The following is a 23,761-nucleotide window of genomic DNA, read 5'->3' on the forward strand; positions in this document are numbered from 1 at the left end:
AACGCCCAAATATCACCTCAATACCCAAACGTCACCTCAATACCCAAACACCATCTCAACACCCAAATATCACCTCAACACCCAAATATCACCTCAATACTCAAACATCACATCAATACCCAAACACCATCTCAACACCCAAATATCACCTCAATACCCAAACATCACCTCAATACCCAAACACCATCTCAACACCCAAACATCACCTCAATACCCAAACATCACCTCAACACCCAAATACCATCTCAACACCCAAATATCACCTCAACACCCAAACATCACATCAATACCCAAACATCACATCAATACCCAAACATCACCTCAATACCCAAATACTATCTCAACATTGAAATATCACCTCAATACGCAAACATCACATCAATACCCAAATATCATCTCAATACCCAAACATCGCCTCAATACCCAAATATCACCTCAATACCCAAATACCATCTCAACACCTAAATATCACCTCAATACCCAAACATTGCCTCAATAACCCAAATAAATCCAGTGCGACACACAAACACAAACCCACCAACCCCTCAAAATGAAGCGATTTTCCATCAGCCCTTGTCGGAGAGCACAAGAAGCTTATTTGTCATGGAAAAAGGATGATCTTAATAATTTCCAAATTAAATAAAGATCACACTCGACAAACTGTTTCGGAATTTTTGTCTTTCGAACAGAATGAAAATTTGGGTTTTCGGAGAGCTGGGTTCATGACATGAATACTGATGGGGCCAAAGCTTTAACAAATTCATAGCAAACCACCAACATAATCCAATTATTTAAGAATCTAAACAGAAGGAACGGAGAGAGTAACAGGAAGAAATTGAGAATTTCAAGAAATGTGAAATTCCGAATTTCAAGAAAAGTAGAATTTCCAAGATCGCATCAAGAAGGGTGCAAATTTAGGACTAAAATTGAGGATATTTATGTCCATTCCAGCCCCGTCATCATCATCATCCTGTTGCGCTTACTCATCAGAGGAACAAAAATCAAGTGATTTACCCAAGTTCCCTTTGTGAGTCACAGAAACCCAGGGAACCGCCCCGGAGATTTTCCTGTCTTTCCTTTCACAGCATTGTTCGTTTTTAGCAAGTTAATGTGCAAAATAGCAAAGTTTTCTCTCTTCTCGCCCTTGCACGGGGATGGGAAACACTTAATTCAGCATCGCTGCCTGAATGACACATCGAGTCGTCACCGTCACGGGGCAACAAAGCAAAATCAGCTGAAACAGACGGATCTAAGCAAAAATTAGAGAGAAATTACTTTTTCTGTAGTGGCTGAAGCACAGCAGAGTATGAAAAACTATATGTACGGTGAATTAAAATGCCAGTTACAGAATCACAGAATGGACTGGGTTGGAAAAGACCTCAGAGATCATCCAGTTCACCCCTTGGTCCAACTCCAGCCCATTGACTAGATCATGGCACTAAGTGCCATGTCCAATCTCAGCTTAAAAACCTCCAGGGCCGGTGAGTCCAGCACCTCCCTGGGCAGCCATTCCAATGCCTGACCACTCTCTCTGCACAGAATTGCTTTCTCATCTCCAGCCTCAATTTCCCCTGGCAGAGTTGAAGCCCATGGCCCCTTGTCCTATTGCTGACTGCCTGGAGAAGAGCCCAATCCCCACCTGGCTAGAACTGCCCTTCAGGTAGTTCTAGAGAGTGCTGAGCTCCCCTCTAAGTGTCCTCTTCACCAGACTAAACAAGCCCAGCTCCCTCAGCCTCTCCCCATAGGGCTTGTGCTCAAGTCCCTTCCCCAGTCTTGTTGCTCTTCTCTGGACCCGCTCCAGCACTTCAATCTCTTTCCTGAGCTGAGGGGCCCAGAACTGAACACAATACTCCAGGTGTGGCCTCCCCAATGCAGAGCACAGGGGAAGGATCACTGCCCTTGTCCTGCTGACCACGCTGGTTTGGATACAGGACAGGACACCATTGGCCTTCTTGGCCACCTGGGCACACTGGTGGCTCATGTTGAGCTTCCTGTCCATTAGTCCCCCAGGTCCCTTTCTGCCTGGCTGCTCTCCAGCCACTCTGTGCCAGCCTAGAGCGCTGCAGGGGGTTGTTGTGGCCAAAGTGCAGCACCCAGCACTTGGCCTTGTTGAACTCCATCCCATTGGAATCAGCCCATTTTTCCAGTCTATCCAGATCCCTCTGCAGAGCCCTCCTGCCTTCCAGCAGGTTGACACTCCCTCCCAATTCGGTGTCATCAGCAAATTTGCTAATGGTGGTCTCAGTCCCCTCACCTAAATCATCAATGAAGATGTTCAACAGGACTGGACCCAACACTGACCCCTGGGGACACCACTAGTGACTGGCCACCAGCTGGATGCAGCCCCATTCACCAGCACTCTCTGGGCCCGGCGCTCCAGCCAGTTCTTAACCCAGCAGAGAGTGCACTTGTCTAAGCCCTGGGCCACCAGCTTCTGCAGGAGTATATTATGGGAGACAGTGTCAAAGGCTTTGCTGAAGTCTAGATAAACCACGTCTGCAATACTTGTAAGAGATGTTGTTTTTAATCCTGTTTAGAAGAAATGTGATTTTTAAAAGCAGATAAAAGCACAACTTTGTATGTGAAATGTATCTTTGTACAGGCTCTCCCACATAATTACGGATGGAGATAAAATATATTCACATGCATCACGCTACTCAGGTCAAGATTCAGAAAGACCAAGCCCAATGATGATTAAAGGCATATCCTTTAAATTTAATTGCGGCATCTTCTGACAGCCTTGTAAGCCCCTACCCATTGAAAATATTTACCTGAGCTATAAGAAGGTCTGAAATCACAAGTGTTTTGAGTTCCAGGGATGAATGGAATAGACATTTTATCTCTTGATCGGTCTTATAAAAACAAAACCTGTCACTTACAGTTTTTCTTTTGCTCTTACTTCTATTAGTTTGCGTATTTTAAAGCAATAATAACATGGAAACAATAATAATTTTAATTAATCATTAACCTGTTCTTTGGAAAAAAATAGTTTTAGGAGCACTTATCGAATTGAGAAGCGGATTTCTCACTATATGAAGCTAAACAGGACACACTTATATAGCACAGATGTCACTGCTGGGTCTTCTCTCCTGGGAACAAATATTCAAGATATTGAGCAAAACCACTTTCTAATGACATCTGTGTGATTCTAATCCACATCTGCTTGGAGAGGAGGGGAGATGAGTGACTGTGGTACCCACTGAAGGTAACACTGATGCTGCTTCTTCTTCGGATGCTCCTGCAGCCCTGATGAACTCACGTGTCGCTCCGTGATGCTGGAGCATCATCAGGTCCAACCTCAGCAGCGGCACATGGACCCACAGATCCGACATTTGGGGTGCAAGAACAACTTAGTCCAAGGCAACCAGTTCATCTGGGGATGATTTGTGACTGCAGGAGGGCAGGGGTGGGTTAACAGCTTTGGTGGACTCATCATCCTTTGGTCATTTGCTTCAGGTTGAGAAACTCCCAATTTCATCATGTTACTGAGCTGAGATGTCTCCGTGTATAGAATCACAGAACCTTTTGGTTCGAAAAGCCCCTCAAGATGATCGAGTCCAACCATAACCCACCCCTGGCACTGCCCCAAGTCCTGAGAACCTCATGTCCGTCTGTCCAACCCTCCAGGGATGGTGACTCCAGCACTGCCCTGGGCAGCCTGTTCCAATGCTCCACAGCCCTTTGGGGAAGAAATTGTTCCCCACATCCAACCTCAGCCTCCCCTTGTGCAGTAAAGTAGCATCCCCTAATCTATCTTTATTTTCTGATATTATATCACCAGTACTTCCCGTAGACCTTCAGCAAAAGTTGCCTCAGAAGCGACCAGCCTGGTTGTTTTGCTATTTTACCTCGTTATGCAATTTGCAATTAGCTCGAGTTACGCAACAGCACTAAACATCAGTCGCTGTAAACATCTGTAATTCCTACTAGTACTCGGGCTGCTTTAAACTGGTGTGTTGGGCCAAACTTGTGAGTTAAATAAACAAGATCCTTGACTGTGCTCAGACAAGAGTATTTAATTCGAGGTACCCGGCAAATCCAATGGGTCACCCCGCTCTATTTACACATAGTGCTCTTCATATTCAACCAAAGTTTGTTCCAAACCACAAATGTTTGGAGTTTCATTCCACTGCAGACAAGCCGTAAAAGTATTTAGAGTATTAAGACAGGCCTGCACTTGAAAGATGTATAATGTTATTTACAAATATATATATACATATATATTTTGTTTTAAACCTAAATAATTACACTGGTAGACCACGGTTAACAGCTTCCTACCTATATGAAAAAAAAAGAAAATCCCAGAGAGTACTATAAATTTATGGAGCTTGTCACACAGGAACAGCTATGTATTTACAAATAGAAGCACTTTATTCAAATATCATTATGTCTAAATAAGTTGGGGTTTGATGCTTTCATTATGTTGGAATAAAATGTTAAAAGGGAAACAAGGGATCACCAGGAGGAAACACTTATTCCCTCAAAAATATCACAGAATCCCAGAATGTCAGGGGTTGAAGGGACCTGGAAAGCTCATCCAGTGCAATCCCCCCATGGAGCAGGAACACCCAGATGAGGTTACACAGGAAGGTGTCCAGGCGGGTTGGAATGTCTGCACAGAAGGAGACTCCACAACCTCCCTGGGCAGCCTGGGCCAGGCTCTGACACCCTCACCACGAACAAGTTTCTTCTCATCTTTCAGTGGAACCTCCTGTGTTCCAGTTTGCACCCACTGTCCCTTGTCTTATCATTGGTTGTCACCGAGAAGAGCCTGGCTCCATCCTCCTGACACTCACCCTTTAGATATCTGTAAACATGAATGAGGTCACCCCTCAGTGTCCTCTTGTCCAGCTCCAGAGCCCCAGCTCCCTCAGCCTTTCCTCACACGGGAGATGCTCCACTCCCTTCAGCATCTTGGTGGCTGCGCTGGACTCTCTCCAGCAGTTCCCTGTCCTGCTGGAACTGAGGGGCCACAACTGGACACAATATTCCAGGTGTGGTCTCCCCAGGGTAGAGCAGAGGGGCAGGAGAACCTCTCGGACCTACTGACCACCCCCTTCTAACCCACCCCAGGTACCATTGGCTTCCTGGCCACAAGGGCCCAGTGCTGGCTCATGCTCACCCTGCTGTCCCCAGGACCCCCAGGTCCCTTTCCCCTACACTGCTCTCCAACAGCTCGTTCCCCAACTTACACTGGAACCTGGGGTTGTTCCTGCCCAGATCCAAGACTCTACACTTGCCCTTGTTCTAGTTCATTACATTTCTCCCTGCCCAACTCTCAGCCTGTCCAGGTCTCTGATGGCAGCACAGCCTCTGGCGTGTCAGCCACTCCTCCCAGCTTGGTGTCACCAGCAAACTTGCTGACAGTCACTCTGTTCCCTCGTCCAAGTCATTGATGAACATATTGAATAACAGCGGCCCAGCACTGCCCCTGAGGCACTGCACTAGATCCAGGCCTCAACTGGACTCTGCCCCATTGACCACAACTCTCTGGCTTCTTCCCTTCAGCCAGTTCACAGTCACCTCACTACCCGATCATCCAGACCTCACTCCCCCAGTTCAGCTGTGAGGATGCTGTGGGACACTGTGTCAAATGCCTCACTCAAGTCATCTATTTCCAATTAAAAACTAAACAAGGCTTTAATCCTTCATTTTCCCTCTCCAGTGGATGTACAGGCCGTATTTCCACCTCCACCAACAGGAGCTCCTCGACTTGAAAATATTTCAAATGAAGCGTTTGCTTCTATTCCCAGTAACACCGAATATCTCCAGGAAAGCGCGTGAGTTTTGAAAGCACCGGAATCCAGCGCTCTGGGTGCTGCCCAAACCTCATTAAGCCTTACCCTAAGACAAATATTTTCCTATTTAATAGCGAAATTGCTATTTACAATCGCTATTTCCCAATTACTCTTGAATAGCTCGGGGCTGGGATATCTTTACACCACCCACAAAGCTGCCGAACAGCGTTCTGGGTGGTTCGTTCTTTTGCATTATAAATTATCAGAAGATGAAAGGAAAAAAAAAACACGCCGAATTATTAAAAAATATAAATATTGTTATCTATTTCTCACATACCTATCGTTGCTCTGCATGGTATAATTGTCTTTATTTACTGTTCCAGGCTTAATTAAGGAAAGGCTTCAGCCCTATAGCTTGCACAAGATGAAGATGGAAACTATTTCTTTGCAAGTCATGGAAATTAAAAGCAGAGAGAAGATATGACAGAGCTGTTCCAAGAATGAAAAGGGTAAGAAACCCCAGGGTCCATTTACATCCCACAAATACCTTGGTTACGAGGCTTTAGAATAGATAATTCAGAATTACTTATTTTAGACCAAAGTTATACTTACGAGCACTTTCAGATATTAAAATCTGATTAAATTAGAATTCCAAAGCGATCTTAACCCATATTTTTGCGAAATATTTTATTTCCCTGCCATCTTTTTCTAGTGGCAGGAACATAATTCGTTAGCAGGTCAGATTTGGCAATTTAGAAGAAAAAATCATGGAAAGGCTGGAATGATATTAATTTCATTTTTCCCTTTGAATTTTTGTTTAAATTCTAGGCTTTAATTTTAAAAGCGTGAAAATGAAACGGTTCTTTTCATGAGAATCACCAAATCATTTTGGTTGGAACAGGCCACACTGTATCCTTCAAATTTAGGGCCAGCAGAATTATTTGCACAGTGATAAATAGAAATAACTATGAATACAATATTTTCTAAAAAAGTATTAAAATGCCACAAATTTCTCAAACCCAACATAAACCTTGACTTGCAAATCGGTTTTAAATCCCAGCCCAGTCCTATAAATCACAGAATCCCAGAATGTCAGGGATTGGAAGGGACCTGGAAAGCTCATCCAGTGCAATCCCCCCATGGAGCAGGAACACCCAGATGAGGTTACACAGGAAGGTGTCCAGGCGGGTTGGAATGTCTGCACAGAAGGAGACTCCACAATCCCCCTGGGCAGCCTGGGCCAGGCTCTGACACCCTCACCATCAACAAGTTTCTTCTCACATTTAAGTGGAACCTCCTGTGTTCCAGTTTGTGCCCATTGCCCCTTGTCCTATCATTGGTTGTCACCGAGAAGAGCCTGGCTCCATCCTCCTGACACTCACCCTTTAGATATCTGTAAACATGAATGAGGTCACCCCTCAGTGTCCTCTTGTCCAGCTCCAGAGCCCCAGCTCCCTCAGCCTTTCCTCACACGGGAGATGCTCCACTCCCTGCAGCATCTTGGTGGCTGCGCTGGACTCTCTCCAGCAGTTCCCTGTCCTGCTGGAACTGAGGGGCCACAACTGGACACAAGATTCCAGGTGTGGTCTCCCCAGGGCAGAGCAGAGGGGCAGGAGAACCTCTCTGACCTACTGACCACCCCCTTCTAACCCACCCCAGGTCCCATTGGCTTCCTGGCCACAAGGGCCCAGTGCTGGCTCATGCTCACCCTGCTGTCCCCAGGACCCCCAGGTCCCTTTCCCCTACACTGCTCTCCAACAGCTCCTTCCCCAACTTACACTGGAACCTGGGGTTGTTCCTGCCCAGATCCAAGACTCTACACTTGCCCTTGTTCTAGTTCATTACATTTCTCCCCACCCAACTCTCAGCCTGTCCAGGTCTCTGATGGCAGCACAGCCTCTGGCGTGTCAGCCACTCCTCCCAGCTTGGTGTCACCAGCAAACTTGCTGACAGTCACTCTATTCCCTCATCCAAGTCATTGATGAATATATTGAATAACAGCGGCCCCAGCACTGCCCCTGAGGCACTGCACTAGATCCAGGCCTCAACTGGACTCTGCCCCATTGACCACGACTCTCTGGCTTCTTCCCTTCAGCCAGTTCACAGTCACCTCACTACCCGATCACCCAGACCGCACTCCCTCAGTTCAGCTGTGAGGATGCTGTGGACACTGTGCCAAATCCCTCACTCAAGTCAAAGGAGATCACGTCCACCGCTCTGCCATCATCCATCCACCTCGTCATGTCCTCATAAATGTCAATGAGGTTGGTCAAGCACGACTTCCCCTTGGTGAAGCCATGTTGACTGCCCCTAATGACCCTCTGATCCCTGATATGCCTTGAGATGGCACTAAGGATAAGTTGGGATTCACGAGGGAATAACCCATGAAGCTCGGCTTTCATCGCCTGGTTGGTGTTGGGGTGGAAAGTTTGATCTGCTAAAACCACCCCAATAAAAATAAATAAAAAGAAAAATATAATAATAATAATAATAATACTAAAATTGTGTCCAACAGGACTCGCCTGAAATTTTTTATCCCTGAGGCACAAACTTGGGCTCAGCCTAGAAAGAGGCATCTATCAGTAATTTGCATTACTCTATCGCACTGTAAATTAAGACCATAAGATGCCAGAGATTTGTAAAACACAGGTAAAAAGGAGATTCCTTCTGCTCTAACCTGTGTGTTCTTTGTCTTCTCTGCTGCCAAAAAAGCACCTTTTCCACGTGGCTCCAGGCAAAGCTCAACCGCTACCTGCAAAAACCTGGAACCATCATCCCCATGGGAATAAATGACATTATTTCCAAACGTCGAGTTGCTGCGGTGGTTGTTTTTTAAGTGGGAGGATGGGCGGGAAGTTTCTACAGCTATTCCAGCAGGGTGAGTTAATTTATATGCTAAATATTCGGCACAGAGTTAAATCAAAGGCGGCTCTTTGGGTGAAGCGAAGAGGAAATGAAACGCTGACACAGATCAAGTGTCTCAGGAGCGAATGCCAAGGTTAAGAAACACAAGTTAATGGAGAAGAATCCACCTGGGCAGCTCCAGCCCGACCAGCACAATGAGTTTATCCAAGTTCAAGTATTAAAAAACCATATGAAATTCCTAAAGTGAGGAAGCAGGGAGGTGCTGGACTCACCATCCCTGGAGGTTTTTAAGCTGAGATTGGCCATGGCACTTAGTGCCATGATCTAGTCAATGGGCTGGAGTTGGACCAAGGGTTGGACTTGATGATCTCTGAGGTCTTTTCCAACCCAGTCCATTCTGTGATTTTGTGAAGCGGGGAAGGAGATAGAGAGTAAATGAGAACAGTATTCTGTAGGGTTTACAAAGTTGTTCTTAATGGGACCGCATGGAAATGACCCAAATTCTGTAAGGAGGAAATGAAATGTATATATATGTATGCAAACCTTAACTTCTCTGCAGTCCTGGTGATGAATACTGGTTCTTAACATAGTGAAGATGTTGTAGGCGTTTCAGAGCGAAAAGATTCAGTAAGACTGAAGCAGTGGCTGGATTAGAGACATCCCCAGAGCCCCAAATCTGACCGACCCCATGAAACAAAATCCATTACGAAACACATGTTCAAGGAACTGAGTTGGATTTGCAGTGTGATCCACCTTTTGAAAGAACTAAATAATAACAATGAAAATCTATAAACTAAGAAGCATTACTATCCTTGTAGGCCAAATTAATCCCCAGTCCCTGTACCAAAAAGATCTGACAGTCCCACCACCTAAAGCCCTACAGGAATTATTCTTCACTTCAGCACCATTTCAAGTCATGATGACACTTGTAAGATGTTTTCAAAATGACGTATTCATTTGTTTTCACATATAAGCTTCTACAGTACAGAGGGATCTATAGGATATATAGTGAGCAAATACATTTGCCATCCCCCAAGAGCCTTTACAACTGAATTTCATCAATTGCTTCAAAATATCTGTGTTTGTTCCCGTCCCTTCATCCCATAAAATCCCTTCCTCTGTTAAATGTCCACTCATGACAAAATATCCTTTATAATTATCATTAATTCATATCTCCCAGTCTTCTATACACTTTTTATTGCTCATATCAGCTCTGTTAAAATAATATACCGTGAAATATTTCAGCAGGATCTGGTGAGCTCTCCAAATTTCTCATCAGTACGAATTCAAGATTAAAAATCCTCCAATACAACAGTCTCAGTGAGACTGAACGTTCGGATGGAGCTGGTGAAGTACTAAGACTTGTACGTCTTTGTAACACTGCGATAGAGCTTCAGGGCTCGGACGATGTTCTGCTCCATAATATTTTCACCCAAAGAGTTCAAAATTCCCCATCTGTGGATCAGCGGCATTTTTTCCAGGTTAATCCTCATTCTGCCCATCCAGAAAAACCAACAGCTCCTCCAAACCTACTCCTGAGAGGACAATCTGTTTGTCAGCTCTTGAGCATATGTTTCCTGAGTAAACCCATAGATTTTACAAATTCACCTCTTTTTTGAAGGCTTGGTAGCCTTGTTGCATTTTATTTATCTTAGGGAAGCGTACGGAATTCACTTTTCTCCCATTTTTTATGAGCACAGAGAATGAAACCGCAGTTGGAAGGTTCAACTGCAAGAACTCAAGAACAGGCTGAACCTACTTGAGATGCGGCAGGAGCGCACGATTAATGGATTAAATCCTAAACAGAACAAGAGCTCAGCCAAAAATGCAACTGTTATCACAGCACAGGAATAAATATTCATTGCCAAATATAAGGGGAGGGAGAAAACAGTCCCCCACTTCCAATTAAAAATGGACCTGAGCTTCTGAACTCATCAAACGGAGTAAACAGCACTATAATGAGCCTTAATCAAATCTTATCTGGTACAAATATTCTCCTGAGAGTTGTAGATATCCGACTGATGAGACAAAATGTGGCTCCCTATAATTAAGTGGAAATAGGATTAATTGCTGCGGAGGCCCCAAGACCTTCCTTGAGTGTAGAGTTGAGCACAAATGGGAAAATCTCCCGTCGTCGTCGTCGAGAAGAATTACGGCAGCCCTGGGACCAAGACCCACACGGGGCCGTCCACGTATAGGAGTCTTTAGTTTAGAGAGACAAAAAGAGAGGAAAAATTAAGTAACCTCAGACTCCAACCTGAGAGAATCCCAGAATGTCAGAGGTTGGAAGGGACCTGGAAAGCTCATCCAGTGCAATCCCCCCATGGAGCAGGAACACCCAGATGAGGTTACACAGGAAGGTGTCCAGGCGGGTTGGAATGTCTGCACAAAAGGAGACTCCACAACCCCCCTGGGCAGCCTGGGCCAGGCTCTGCCACCCTCACCATCAACAAGTTTCTTCTCACATTTAAGTGGAACCTTTTGTGTTCCAGTTTGTACCCATTGCCCCTTGTCCTATCATTGGTTGTCACCGAGAAGAGCCTGGCTCCATCCTCCTGACACTCACCCTTTAGATATCTGTAACCATGAATGAGTGACCCCTCAGTGTCCTCTTGTCCAGCTCCAGAGCCCCAGCTCCCTCAGCCTTTCCTCACACGGGAGATGCTCCACTCCCTCCAGCATCTTGGTGGCTGCGCTGGACTCTCTCCAGCAGTTCCCTGTCCTGCTGGAACTGAGGGGCCACAACTGGACACAAGATTCCAGGTGTGGTCTCCCCAGGGCAGAGCAGAGGGGCAGGAGAACCTCTCGGACCTACTGACCACCCCCTTCTAACCCACCCCAGGTACCATTGGCTTCCTGGCCACAAGGGCCCAGTGCTGGCTCATGCTCACCCTGCTGTCCCCAGGACCCCCAGGTCCCTTTCCCCTACACTGCTCTCCAACAGCTCATTCCTCAACTTACACTGGAACCTGGGGTTGTTCCTGCCCAGATCCAAGACTCTACACTTGCCCTTGTTCTAGTTCATTACATTTCTCCCCGCCCAACTCTCAGCCTGTCCAGGTCTCTGATGGCAGCACAGCCTCTGGCGTGTCAGCCACTCCTCCCAGCTTCAGAAGGACGATGGAAACAAAGGAAACAGCTTCAACTTTTGTTTGCACTTATTTTTGCAACATGGGTCAGTCGACTGCTGTCGCCAAGAGATAAAGATAAAGGGATACAGGCAGTGGAGAGATGGGGAGTTATTCTAAGGGAAATCAGATTTATCCATACGCAGAATTCAAATACCCAGCAACCTTCCTTACTGTTGTCATAAAAAGTTTAAAAACCAGAAGTTTTGGTTCAGTGACCTGAGTTGGTTGATTGCAAACGAGCAGCCAAAGTTGTTTAATTTCTCATATTATTGTGTTTCAAAGGCGTTGAGCTCCTCTACAGATGATGCTTGAATTGTGCTACCTTTGATTTAAAGGAGCACCCTCTGTCTTTATCAAACCCAGCCCAGACACTGCAGGGGTTAAACTCTGTTTTGACAAGGATAGAATGAATCTGGATTTAAACCATAAGGTGTAGCATTAACCACAGTCAATTTTAGCCCTTTGCCGGTGCCAGCGGTGTTATCAGGACAAAAAATTACTAGTAACCAGGATTCTTCATCATGTCTTGACGTGATGCACATTTTTACCGTATTTTTTTGCTGTACTGGCTGCCACAACCATCATGCTTGTCAGAAAATATGTAATTTATATATGTAGGATATGGTTCCTCGGTTCCTCTCAGTTCTGGGGTTACAAAGGATTCGAGGTGTCTGAGGAAGAGGGCAATGAGATGGATAAATCTGTGTGCAATGCACCCCGGAGAAACCACGTTACCAACATATGTCGTCTGTGAAAGGGTCTGACTCATGTTTTATTAGACAATTTGTCTTCTGATGGTTAAATAGAGTCAAGAATGTCAAATTCCCCGAGGAGAAAGACACAAGTGGAAGTGTCTAGTGATATCAAAACAGCTTTGCCAGAAGAAAAGGAGAATTTTAATCCCAATTAATGTGTTTACGAAGTTTTCCTCCCCTTTCAGAAATGATGGAGAAAGAAAAGGGGGAAGAGAACAGATTTCCAAACAAAAAGCACCGAAGAGCAGGTTAAGGAGGCGAAATGGGAGAGAATAACAGGTGTGCTGTTCCAGAATGGAAAGAGAAATTTGCAGGTTGATACAACCATTGATTTGAGGCGATTATCTCAAGGTTCATACCCTGCAACCCTTGGCATCCTCTCCATGTGTTACCCTCTCGCTGCGTTATTCAGAATAAACAGGAGCTTTCTGTGGCTAAGTCTTCACCATCAAGGCAAGAAACACCAGGACATAAACCAACACTTGCTGCAGCTGCAAATGAAGTTGCACTGATACCTTCCAAATACAAAAGGCCATCCCTAAATAAAAGGCAAAACGCTTATTGAATTCATTCAGTAGCTTCTCTTTAAAAAAATCGATATTATAAATAACTTCTGGGGTAATATAGAAAAGTCACAAAGTGGTTTACGCACCTACCATTCAAATACTCAGAGACAACTTAGCGTCCTTGAAATACACACTAGAAAACTTGTAACAAAAGGAAGAAAATCAGTGAAAATCACTCAGATGCTGAATCCTCCTGGGCTCAAGTACTTGGCATTTTCACTATTTTCTGTTGAAAAATAGGATGTATGCTAAATATTGGTAAAGCAAGGGATATTTTAATTATAACACACCGGCTTAAGACTTGTAGACATTTAAGTTCCAAACTGATTTCATTTGTACCTTTTATACTATTTTTGTGCGAGAACCTTCTGGGCGACTTCTTACTCTGATTTTAATCTCATTTAATCATTAACTATAAATATACTGAAGCACTTTGCTTCAGTCTGTTCGAAAAAGTTTACTCAAATAAAAGGTACCACTTTCTCTACAAAGAACATTTTCATTTAGCACAGCAGCAGGAAGAATAATTTTACTCAGCACCTTCCAACCTCTTGAACTGTAAATCACGTTGCTAATTACATCAGGTACTCTGAATATTTAGCAGGACGAGAAGCACTTAACTGAAACAATTACGTTTGCTCTACTGTTTTAATTAAGCGACCCACTCGGCCGAAAACGAACAGATTAGTTCCTGTTGCTTGCAACAGTTTTTCTGAACCACTGGCCACGAAAACAGGTGATTTTTCCCAACCCAACGCTCGCGGTCAAGTATGAAGCGCGTTGATCTTTCTTAACCCACAACAGGTCTCGTAAACCTCTGGAACTTTTCCCAAAGCACCTCCAAGTAGAGATACAAAGATTATTTTGAATGTTTTCCTATTGACATGACAAATTAATGTGTATATCAAAAAATACTAGAGCAGAATGCACATAAACGTGTAGCGGTTCCTTCCAGAAGCCAAAAAGCGTGAAGACGGAGATTTAAACACCATTTTCAAGCAGAAGGAAATTAGTAACTTGAGATTGTTTTTTCTGTATTTAAGAGAAAGCCCCTCAATACAGCAATTCTTGACCTTTGCACAACAGCGGAAAACACACCAAGTTTAATCATCCCTCATCAGGATTATTTTTTTAATATGATTCTTCTAATCATGAGTCTTTCATTAAGTTGATTCGGTGATTTGAGAAGTACAAAATCAAGGGAAAAAAGCCATCTTAAAATTCTCACATTCCGCCAACAAAATGAAACAGCTGTAACAGAAATCCTTGTGTGGTAAGAAGATCACAGAATCCCAGAATGTCAGGGATTGGAAAGGGACCTGGAAAGCTCATCCAGTGCAATCCCCCCACGGAGCAGGAACACCCAGATGAGGTTACACAGGAAGGTGTCCAGGCGAGTTGGAATGTCTGCACAGAAGGAGACTCCACAACCCCCCTGGGCAGCCTGGGCCAGGCTCTGCCACCCTCATCACAAACAAGTTTCTCCTCCAATTTAAATGGAACCTCCTGTGTTCCAGTTTGAACCCATTACCCCTTGTCCTATCACTGGTTGTCACCCAGAAGAGCCTGGCTCCATCCTCCTGACACGCACCCTTTCCATATTGATCCCCATGAATGAGTGACCCCCTCAGTGTCCTCTTGTCCAGCTCCAGAGCCCCAGCTCCCTCAGCCTTTCCTCACACGGGAGATGCTCCACTCCCTTCAGCATCTTGGTGGCTGCGCTGGACTCTCTCCAGCAGTTCCCTGTCCTGCTGGAACTCAGGGGCCACAACTGGACACAAGATTCCAGGTGTGGTCTCCCCAGGGCAGAGCAGAGGGGCAGGAGAACCTCTCTGACCTACTGACCACCCCCTTCTCATCCACCCCAGGTACCATTGGCTTCCTGGCCACAAGGGCCCAGTGCTGGCTCATGGTCACTCTGTTGTCCAGCAGGACCCTGAAGATGAACATGAAGATGCTAAAATAATGTTGTTCTTACCTCGGCCTTGCGGATACTCTCTCTTGCTTCATCTATTTTCTGCTCCAGTTCTGCTCGGGTTTGCTCAGACATCACAGGCCCGTGGCACTCGAGCTCTTCAAGCGTCTGTCGGAAATAAGAAGATACACCCCAGCTGTAGGAAACGCTAACAAGGCATTTATATAATAAATATTAACCACAAGGCAGGGAAATTAGTGTTTGATTAGACGCTGGGTTGACCGACAAAAGGGGAAAAGAGGATGATCGAGGCAAAACATCATTTTAAAGCACAGTATTCCCCGTGGATATTCCACGCTTCGACATCTTCATGAAAACATGATCTGTGGTATGAATGATATTTACATTTTTAAAATGGATATGTTGCTCGACATTCATGTCAGGATGAAAAGGAGCATCTTAAATGTCGAGTGAGAAGTCGCTGTAGGGGAAGCCAAGAAAGATTTGCTGCACTTGCAGGAATGTTGTATGCAGAGAATTTGCTGAATCACGGAAGACACGGAGTTTCTAAGGTTCACGTATATGATTACGCTGGTCTAAATTTAAAACAACAAAAGCACACGACTGCACAAATCTCCACCAGTTATCTGCAAATCTGTGACTGGTTCAGTAACTGTGTTGTATTGTCTTTGGAGGAAAAGCAGAAGGAGCATGAGGTTCAAGGACCAGGATGGTCCCTCCTTCCTCTGACGGGAGCTTTTCCTACAATATTTTGCTCACAGACTCTGTTAATTCCTTCTGCTTGGTGCTAAAACCTCTGGGTTTTGCTCCAGAGCAACCCAGGTTCAGCAGAAGACACATAAGGTGTTAAACACCTACTCTGGTCTTGTTACTTGAGGAGCAACCCAAATCTCTGAAGTGGAACTAGAAGCCAGGTCCTCCTGGGCTGAAGCTCATGGATTATTATATAATATTATATATATTGTCATTTAGACGCATCCTCTTTAACTGAATTTTAAGTAATCGATATACACTTTAATTTTCTGTCCTCATGTTAGTTTGAAGTGCACGTTACTCATGGATTTTCCTACTGTTGAAAAGAGTTTTGAAATCCAAATCAATCTATTATTTTCCGATGGGTAATATATACGTGATACGGTGGAGAAAAGAGAATCACTGAAACTTTAGTGGAACGTTGTGCAGATAGAGGCCAGTCTATAAGTGGAACATTGTGTAGATAGAGGCAGATCTGTAAGTGGAACGTTGTGTAGATAGAAGCGGATCTGTAAGTGGAATGTTGTGTAGATAGAGGCAGATCTGTAAGTGGAACGTTGTGTAGATACAGGCAGATCTGTAAGTGGAACGTTGTGTAGATAGAAGCGGATCTGTAAGTGGAACGTTGTGTAGATAGAGGCGGATCTGTAAGTGGAACGTTGTGCAGACAGAAGCGGATCCATAAGTGGAATGTTGTGTAGATAGAGGCAGGTCTAAGTTATTTGCAGTGAAGTAGAGGCTACAACTTCAGATTTATATGGGAATAAGAAAATATATTGATATACCAAAAAGTTTGAGGAGCTACTAACTTTGCCGTTTGAGCATAGCAAACCAAGATGAAAACGGAGAGACAACAGGACAAAAATAATTCCCGGGTGGTTGTGGCAGCTCCTTGTTCATGCAGCGTAGAGCTGCAACAAATAAAACCTAGAAATGTATGTCTTCCTGACCTACCCGCTGACTGTGGATGATGTTTTTGTGTTCGCGGGCCACCCGCGTAGCCCATTTGCGCGCCTCCTTGTTGAGGCTGTGCTCTTCGGTCGTTCCAGTTTCCGACTCCAGTTGTCGACTCTGGAATGGAAAACAAAATAACACGTCATGACACAGACACAGGAGATAAGATAGACTTAGTTATAGGATAACTTGATATGATATTGATCAGACTTGGATCTTGTTTTGTGCAAAACAAGAAAGTTCGGCAAAACCAACTCTCTTCCTTATGAACTTGGTCATGGTACCACGTTGTGGAAAGGCAACTATGACAGTAAATCAAAGCTCATGAGAACTTATAACTCTCTGGCTTAGGAATATCAGCACGACACCAAATACCAGACACACTGAAAGACACGAGGAATACAACTGAAATACCATTTCACCCAGATGAAGAATAACCAGCCAAGGAAATCACTGAATTTCTAAACATGCATTATAGGAAGCAAAGATGAAAGTTGAAGTGCGATCCAATCAGCCGTTTAGGCTCATTCTTTGTAATTAATGAGCAAACCATAATGCCATCAAATACTCTAGAATAGCACATCAATTTCTGTCCCTCCCCCAAAACTGTCTACAAACCAGCAGCTCGAATTTCACACAATATTTTTAGGTATTGTTTCATCTTACGCCTGTTTTTATACTGCCAACTAAAGCAGGATGAAGTTCTCTCTGTTGTCTACAGATTGACCAGAAACCATCTGAAACTCTGAAGACACTTCCCAGCATTTAATTACTCAAATCATTCCCAATTGTTCTATAATTTCCATCAGTGCCACAGCAATTAACCCGCATGTTTACACATATCTATATATATCAGTGTTTAGGATGTAAATCAGCCTAAATCTTTCCATTAAAGTGGTTTTCCTGATATTTCTTCTTTATCTGTGGGTGTTCTGTACACTTTTACTGCACCTATACTGCATATGGATAAATAATTCATAATTATTAAGTTGTGGAGAGTTTGTGGAGAAGATGAAGAGGTTGGAGCATCTCTCCTGTGATCAAGTTGACAGAGCTGGGACAGCTCAGCCTGGAGAAGAGATGGCTCAGGGGGGTCTCATCAATGTATATAAATATGTGAAAGGAAGGTGAAAAGGTGGCTCTTGTGGCCAGTGATGGTACCAGAGGTAACGGGAAGAAACTGAAACACAGGAGGTTCCCTCTGAACATCAGGAAACACTTTTCCATGGGGAGGGTGACCAAGCACTGGCACAGGTTGTCCAGAGATGCTGTGGAGTCTCCGTCCTTCTAGATATTCATGGCATAGTCCTGGGCAACTGGCTCTGGACCAGACGACCTCTGCAGGTTCCTTCCAACCTCAACCAGTATGTCATTTAATCTAATCTGAGCCAGTCTCATACTGTTCTCATCAGTACAATTAGCTGTGAGGAGACGTTATATTCACACCACCTCCCCAAGATGTGCTCCTGGAACAACAAAACTGCTTCTTACAATATAAATTTCAGTGGTTCCTCGAATTAAAAGTTAATCAACATTTCAAAAGGATCCAGAAGAACAACTCTCTTTCCTGGATGACTTGTCGACTCATGCAAATAGATACACAGAATGGTTTGGGTTGGACGGACCTTCTCAGCTCCCCCAGTGCCACCTCTGTCATGAGCAGGGACATCTTCACCAGCTCAGGGTGCTCAGAGCCCCGTCCAGCCTGGCCTGGGATGTCTCCAGGGATGGTTCATCCACCACCTCTCTGGACAACCTGGGCCAGGCTCTCACCACCCTCAGGGCCAACAATTTCTTCCTCACGTCCAACCTGAATCTCCCTCCTTTAGTTTAAAACCATCACCCCTTATCCTATCACAACAGGCCCTGCTCAAAAGTCTGTCTTACAGGTCCCTACCAAGACAGTCACTGCTGCCCAGAGCCACCTCACACTCTTCTTTATCACGAGTCCTCTATAACCTTGCACAACCTTTGAGATAACAAAAAATAAACGCCCTTACAAATTATCATTCGAGAAGACAAGAGTACGTCGAGTGCCACTCAAACTGAGGTGGCAGATGCATGTGTGAATGAAACAACCGTTTCACTAATTTCTATGTCAACAAGACACAATTTTTCTCCGTCAGGTGCGGTTTGAAACTAGAAGAGATCCCACACGCGTGCAAAAGGTGTTTAGGAAGGAGAAATTCAAGGTGAACCAGCAGGAGGGAGGTAAGAGAGGAGAATTATTTTCCAGCTAGGTGAGAAGTATCCAGCTGATGCAGCAGGAGATACTGATATCACGTATTTCAGCAGTATAATATTGCTCGAGGAGGCTGGTAATATTAATACCAGTATTTGATATAGGCTAGATTAAAATCAAGAGATATAGGAAGCAAACTGAAGTGATTTTGAAAGCAAGATTTTTATGCCTTCAGATTACACTGCCCTCATGGGAGAGGCAATAATAGTAACTTATGCTAACAGAGGATTTAATTGAAAATGAGGCAAAAATTGGTTCAGCTAAGCTTCTTTTCATCAAAATTGAAGCTGGTCTTTAATCTTCTTCATCTTCTTACTATGAGAGAGCTGGGGGTAGCAGATTCAAAGGGTTGTGAAGGAAATGGTTTCCTTAGGGACATGGTTCAGTGCCAGAGTCAGGTTATGGTTGGACTTGATGATCATGAGGGTCTCTTCCAACCCAAATGGTTCTATGACTCCAAAAAGGCAAAGGGAAAGGAAGACAACCCCTACACGTCCACACGCACTCCCACCACGGAGCTCTGAACTGTATCTAACACTTCAGGCGACTTCTAGGCCACTTTCTTCCTCTATTTTAAGCAGCTGTAACTCAGCCAAGAAGCCTGAAGTTCTTCGGCTTCTCCCTCCGGAATGCCTTAAGGCATAAATTGACCGTCATCAGAAGAGGGGTGGAGGACAGGGAGCATCCCTGTGTTGCTCACAGTGACTGAAAAAACCCCAAGAAGCTTTAACAGTCTAATATAAGATGTCCAGATGTTTTAGCTCAAAGTCAGAAGCAAATATTTCTAGGAAATGAACCCACTGGAGAGGGACACAGGCACAAAGCCCAGGTTAATGGTATTTTCATAGAATCACAGAATCATTTTGGTTGGAAAAGACCCTCAAGGCCATTGAGTCCAACCATAACCCACCCCTGGCACTAAACCATGTTCCCGAGAACCTCATGTCCGTCTGTCCAACCCTCCAGCACTGCCCTGGGCAGACTGTTCCAATGTCCCACAGCCCTTTGGGGAACAAATTGTTCCCCAGATGCAACCTCAACCTCCCCTGGCGCAACTTGAGGCCGTTTCCTCTGCTCCTGGCGCTTGTTCCTGGGGAGCAGAGCCCGACCCCCCTGGCTCCAAGCTCCTTTCAGGCAGTTCAGAGATCAGAAGGTCTCCCCTCAGCTCCTGTTCTCCAGCTGAACCCCCCAGGTCCCTCAGCCACTCCATCACACTTGTGCTCCAGCCCCTCACCAGCTCCGTTCCCTTCTCTCAACTCGCTCCAGCACCTCAAGGCCTTTCTTGGTGTGAGGGGCCCAAAACTGCCCCCAGGTTTCGAGGTTTGGCCTCCCCAGGTCCCAGCACAGGGACGGTCGCTGCCCTGGGCCTGCTGGCCACACCAGTGCTGGTACCAGCCAGGATGCTGGTGGCCTCTTGGCCACCTGGGCACACGCTGGCTCATGTTCGGCCGCTGGCACCAACACCCCCAGCTCCTTTTCCGCCGGGCACTTTCCAGCCGCTCTTCCCCGAGCCTGTAGCGCTGCCTGGGGTTGCTGTGACCCCAGGGCAGGACCCGGCACTTGACCTTGCTGAACCTCACACAATTGGCCTCAGCCCATCGATCCAGCCGGGCCAGACCCCTCTGTATGGCCTTCCCACCCTCCAGCACATCAACACTCCACCCAACTTGGTGTCACCTGCAAACTCACTGAGGGTGCACTCGATCCCCTCATCCAGATCATTGATAAAGAGATTAAACAGAACTGGCCACAACACTGAGCCCTGGGGACACCACTCCTGACCGGCCAACACCTGCATTTGGCTCCGTTCACCACAACTCTTTGGGCCCTCCAGACAGTTCTTTACCCATTGCAGACACACCATCCAGACCACGACTTGCAGCTTCTCCAGGAGATGCTGTGGGACATGGTGTCACAGGCTTTACCAGGGTCTAGGCAGACAACACTCACAGCATTTCCCTCATGTCCTAAGTGGGTCATCTTGTCATAGAAGGAGAATAGGTTGGTCAAGCAGGACCTGCCTTTCACAAACCCATGGTGACTGGGCGTGACAACTGACCTAGTTGTCCTGTATGTGCCACCTGATGGCACTCAGGATGATCTGCTACATCACTGTCCCCAGCACTGAGGTCAGACTGACAGGCCTGTAGTTTATTGGCTCCTCCTTCTGGCCCTTCTGGTACACGGGCTTCACGTTGGCCAACCTCCAGTCAACTCGACCTCCCCGGTTCAACCAGGACTGCTGATAACCGAACAATCGTGGCTTGGTGATCACCTCCGCCAGCTCCCCCATAGACTTGTGGGTGTCTAAATGGTGTAGTAAGTTACCAAACATCTCCTCTTGGATTACTGGGGCTTCATTTTGCTTCCCAACTCTGTCTTCCAGCTCAGAGTGCCGAGTAACCAAAGAACATCTGTTTGTAGTATTAAAAACTGAGGCAAAGAAGCCATTTAGTACCTTTCCCTCTTCCTTCATCACTACTTGAGGGTCTCTTCCAACCAAATATCCCTCTGTCACTCTATGATTTGACCTCCATTTTTTCCCCAGCTTATCGGAGTTGCTCCTCCCCTATAAAATGAATTTTCAGTGTTCCCATTGGTCTTGCTCCTACTCAGCATCTCATTTTCATGAAGAAAGAATACAGGCTTGTTTTCAGTCACTTGATGACCTTCTGTGTTACCCCCAAGTGCGTGTTCGATTTTTAATCTATTTCTCAAAAGCCCTTGACCAGAAAAATGAAGGCAAACTTTGTGGCTACTCCTAAGGGCATACTAAAAAAAGAAATGAATCGTTATTGGATCACAGTGGTTATATTAGTTATTCATAAAGCGGCATTGTATCCAAGCAGACCTCACCCTTGCTTAAGAGTCTAAAAATAAACAACACAAAAATGGGGTAATAAAAAGAGTTAGGGAGAAACCTAAGCTGTGGTCTGCGTGGATATCAAAAATATAGGTGAAAGAAGGAGACAAGATGAAGAGGCAAAATTTAGTTTCTTGGGGAAGAAGCTGAAAACAGGGACTCCTAAACCGCACAAGAACAGGGAGAACACTGGAAATGCACAGGCTGAATATTGGCTGAGAAGACAGTCCAAGGAGAAAAGTTTCAAATCCATTAAGACCTGAAATGCTTTGTGAATAAATGGAGGAACTTCACCTGACCTGTGCAAGACCAAGCAGGATTCTGCCCCTCTGCTCCGCTCTGTGAGACCCCTCTGCAGTGATGGTCCAGTGCTGGTCCTCAGCACAGGACACACATGGACCTGCTGGAGAGGGGCCAGAGGAGCCACAGAAATGATGCGAGGCTGGAACAGCTCTGCTGGGGGACAGGTTGAGAGGCTCTGAGCAACCTGAGCTGGTGAAGATGTCCCTGCTCATGGCAAGGGGGGCACTGGGGGACCTGGGGAGGTCCCTTCAACCCAAACCATTCTGTGATTTGAAGCTGCTGGCACTTAAGATGACTGCAGATGAACTTATAAGCACAGAAGCAGTAAGAAGCTGACTGGTGTGGCAGAGTATGCGCTTCAGGAGGGCTTTACAGATGACCTGAGAAGTCTGTATCCTCAGGTAAATCCGGGCTCCATCAAGTCAGAAATAAAAAACCCACTGCCATTGGAATAGGTATGAAGAGATGAGCTAAACCAGAGATTTATCTGCTATAGACATAAATATCAAAAGCGTAGGGAAGATGGCGGGGAAACTGAAGTGACCGGTCCGAACCTGATTTACTAAATTAAGCTCTTGCCTAAGTGTTTTCAGCACTGGATCCTGGTGGTGGCAAGATGTCCAGTGACTCAATTTAACCTCTTCCAAAAAAGAGGGAAACCAAAATCACTTACCATGGCCAAGGAATGAAAGAAGAGCCAAAAAACCTGAGCTAAACATAGCTGGACATTCTGCCGCTCTCGTAGGGTTTAGATTACACCAAAAGCAGTGTTTAGCGCTAAAAATTCAGACAGTCAACCAACAGAAAGTACTAGATGACTCCAAGCAGCTAAAGGGCTTAGAGGCCAGCCAGCCTGTGTCTTAAATTAACAAACGTAGACTCGTGTCACTTCTCCATTTTTGTCCAAAATGTTGTTGCAGGTGCAGAAGTCGCATTACGACGGGGACAAGCACACAGCTTGCATTCTGTCATTGACGGGATTATATCCAGATGCAGATGGCACGTCTTAAAAGCAAAAAGGCGGTTGGCTCTCGAGCCGAAAGCCTCTTTGTTTTTGTAGCTGCAGACTAGAAAAGTTCACTTTGACAGAGGAAAAAATAGGAAACATTTCTTGCACGCAAATGCACAAAACACACCTAAAAATCTCAGCCATTTCTTTTAAAGAATATGAAAAGAAGAGTTGGCATGACAAGGTTGAATCACAGAATCCCAGAATGTCAGGGACAGGAAGGGACCTGGAAAGCTCATCCAGTGCAATCCCCCCATGGAGCAGGAACACCCAGATGAGGTTACACAGGAAGGTGTCCAGGCGGGTTGGAATGTCTGCACAGAAGGAGACTCCACAACCTCCCTGGGCAGCCTGGGCCAGGCTCTGACACCCTCACCGGGAACAAGTTTCTCCTCATATTTAAGTGGAACCTCTTGTGTTCCAGCTTGTACCCATTACCCTTGTCCTATCATTGGTTGTCAATGAGAAGAGCCTGGCTCCATCCTCCTGACACTCACCCTTTAGATATCTGTAACCATGTCACCCCTCAGTGTCCTCTTGTCCAGCTCCAGAGCCCCAGCTCCCTCAGCCTTTCCTCACACGGGAGATGCTCCACTCCCTGCAGCATCTTGGTGGCTGCGCTGGACTCTCTCCAGCAGTTCCCTGT

General features: G+C 45.5%; 1 protein-coding gene across 1 annotated transcript in view; it reads right to left on the bottom strand.

Annotated features, from left to right (window-relative positions):
- Window positions 1–23,761, bottom strand: part of FCHSD2 (FCH and double SH3 domains 2) — a gene marked incomplete at its 3' end in the record, with an annotated part of 166,427 nt that overhangs the window by 12,086 nt on the left and 130,580 nt on the right. The window contains exons 11-12 of the mRNA XM_080350470.1: window positions 16,699–16,815; window positions 15,034–15,138 (exon numbers count right to left, since the gene is read on the bottom strand). Coding sequence (XP_080206596.1) covers window positions 15,034–15,138; window positions 16,699–16,815 — 222 coding nt within the window. The remainder of the gene's footprint in view (window positions 1–15,033; window positions 15,139–16,698; window positions 16,816–23,761) is intronic.

This window comes from Nesoenas mayeri, assembly GCF_963082525.1.
Source record: "Nesoenas mayeri genome assembly, chromosome: 1".
NCBI lineage: Eukaryota > Metazoa > Chordata > Aves > Columbiformes > Columbidae > Nesoenas > Nesoenas mayeri.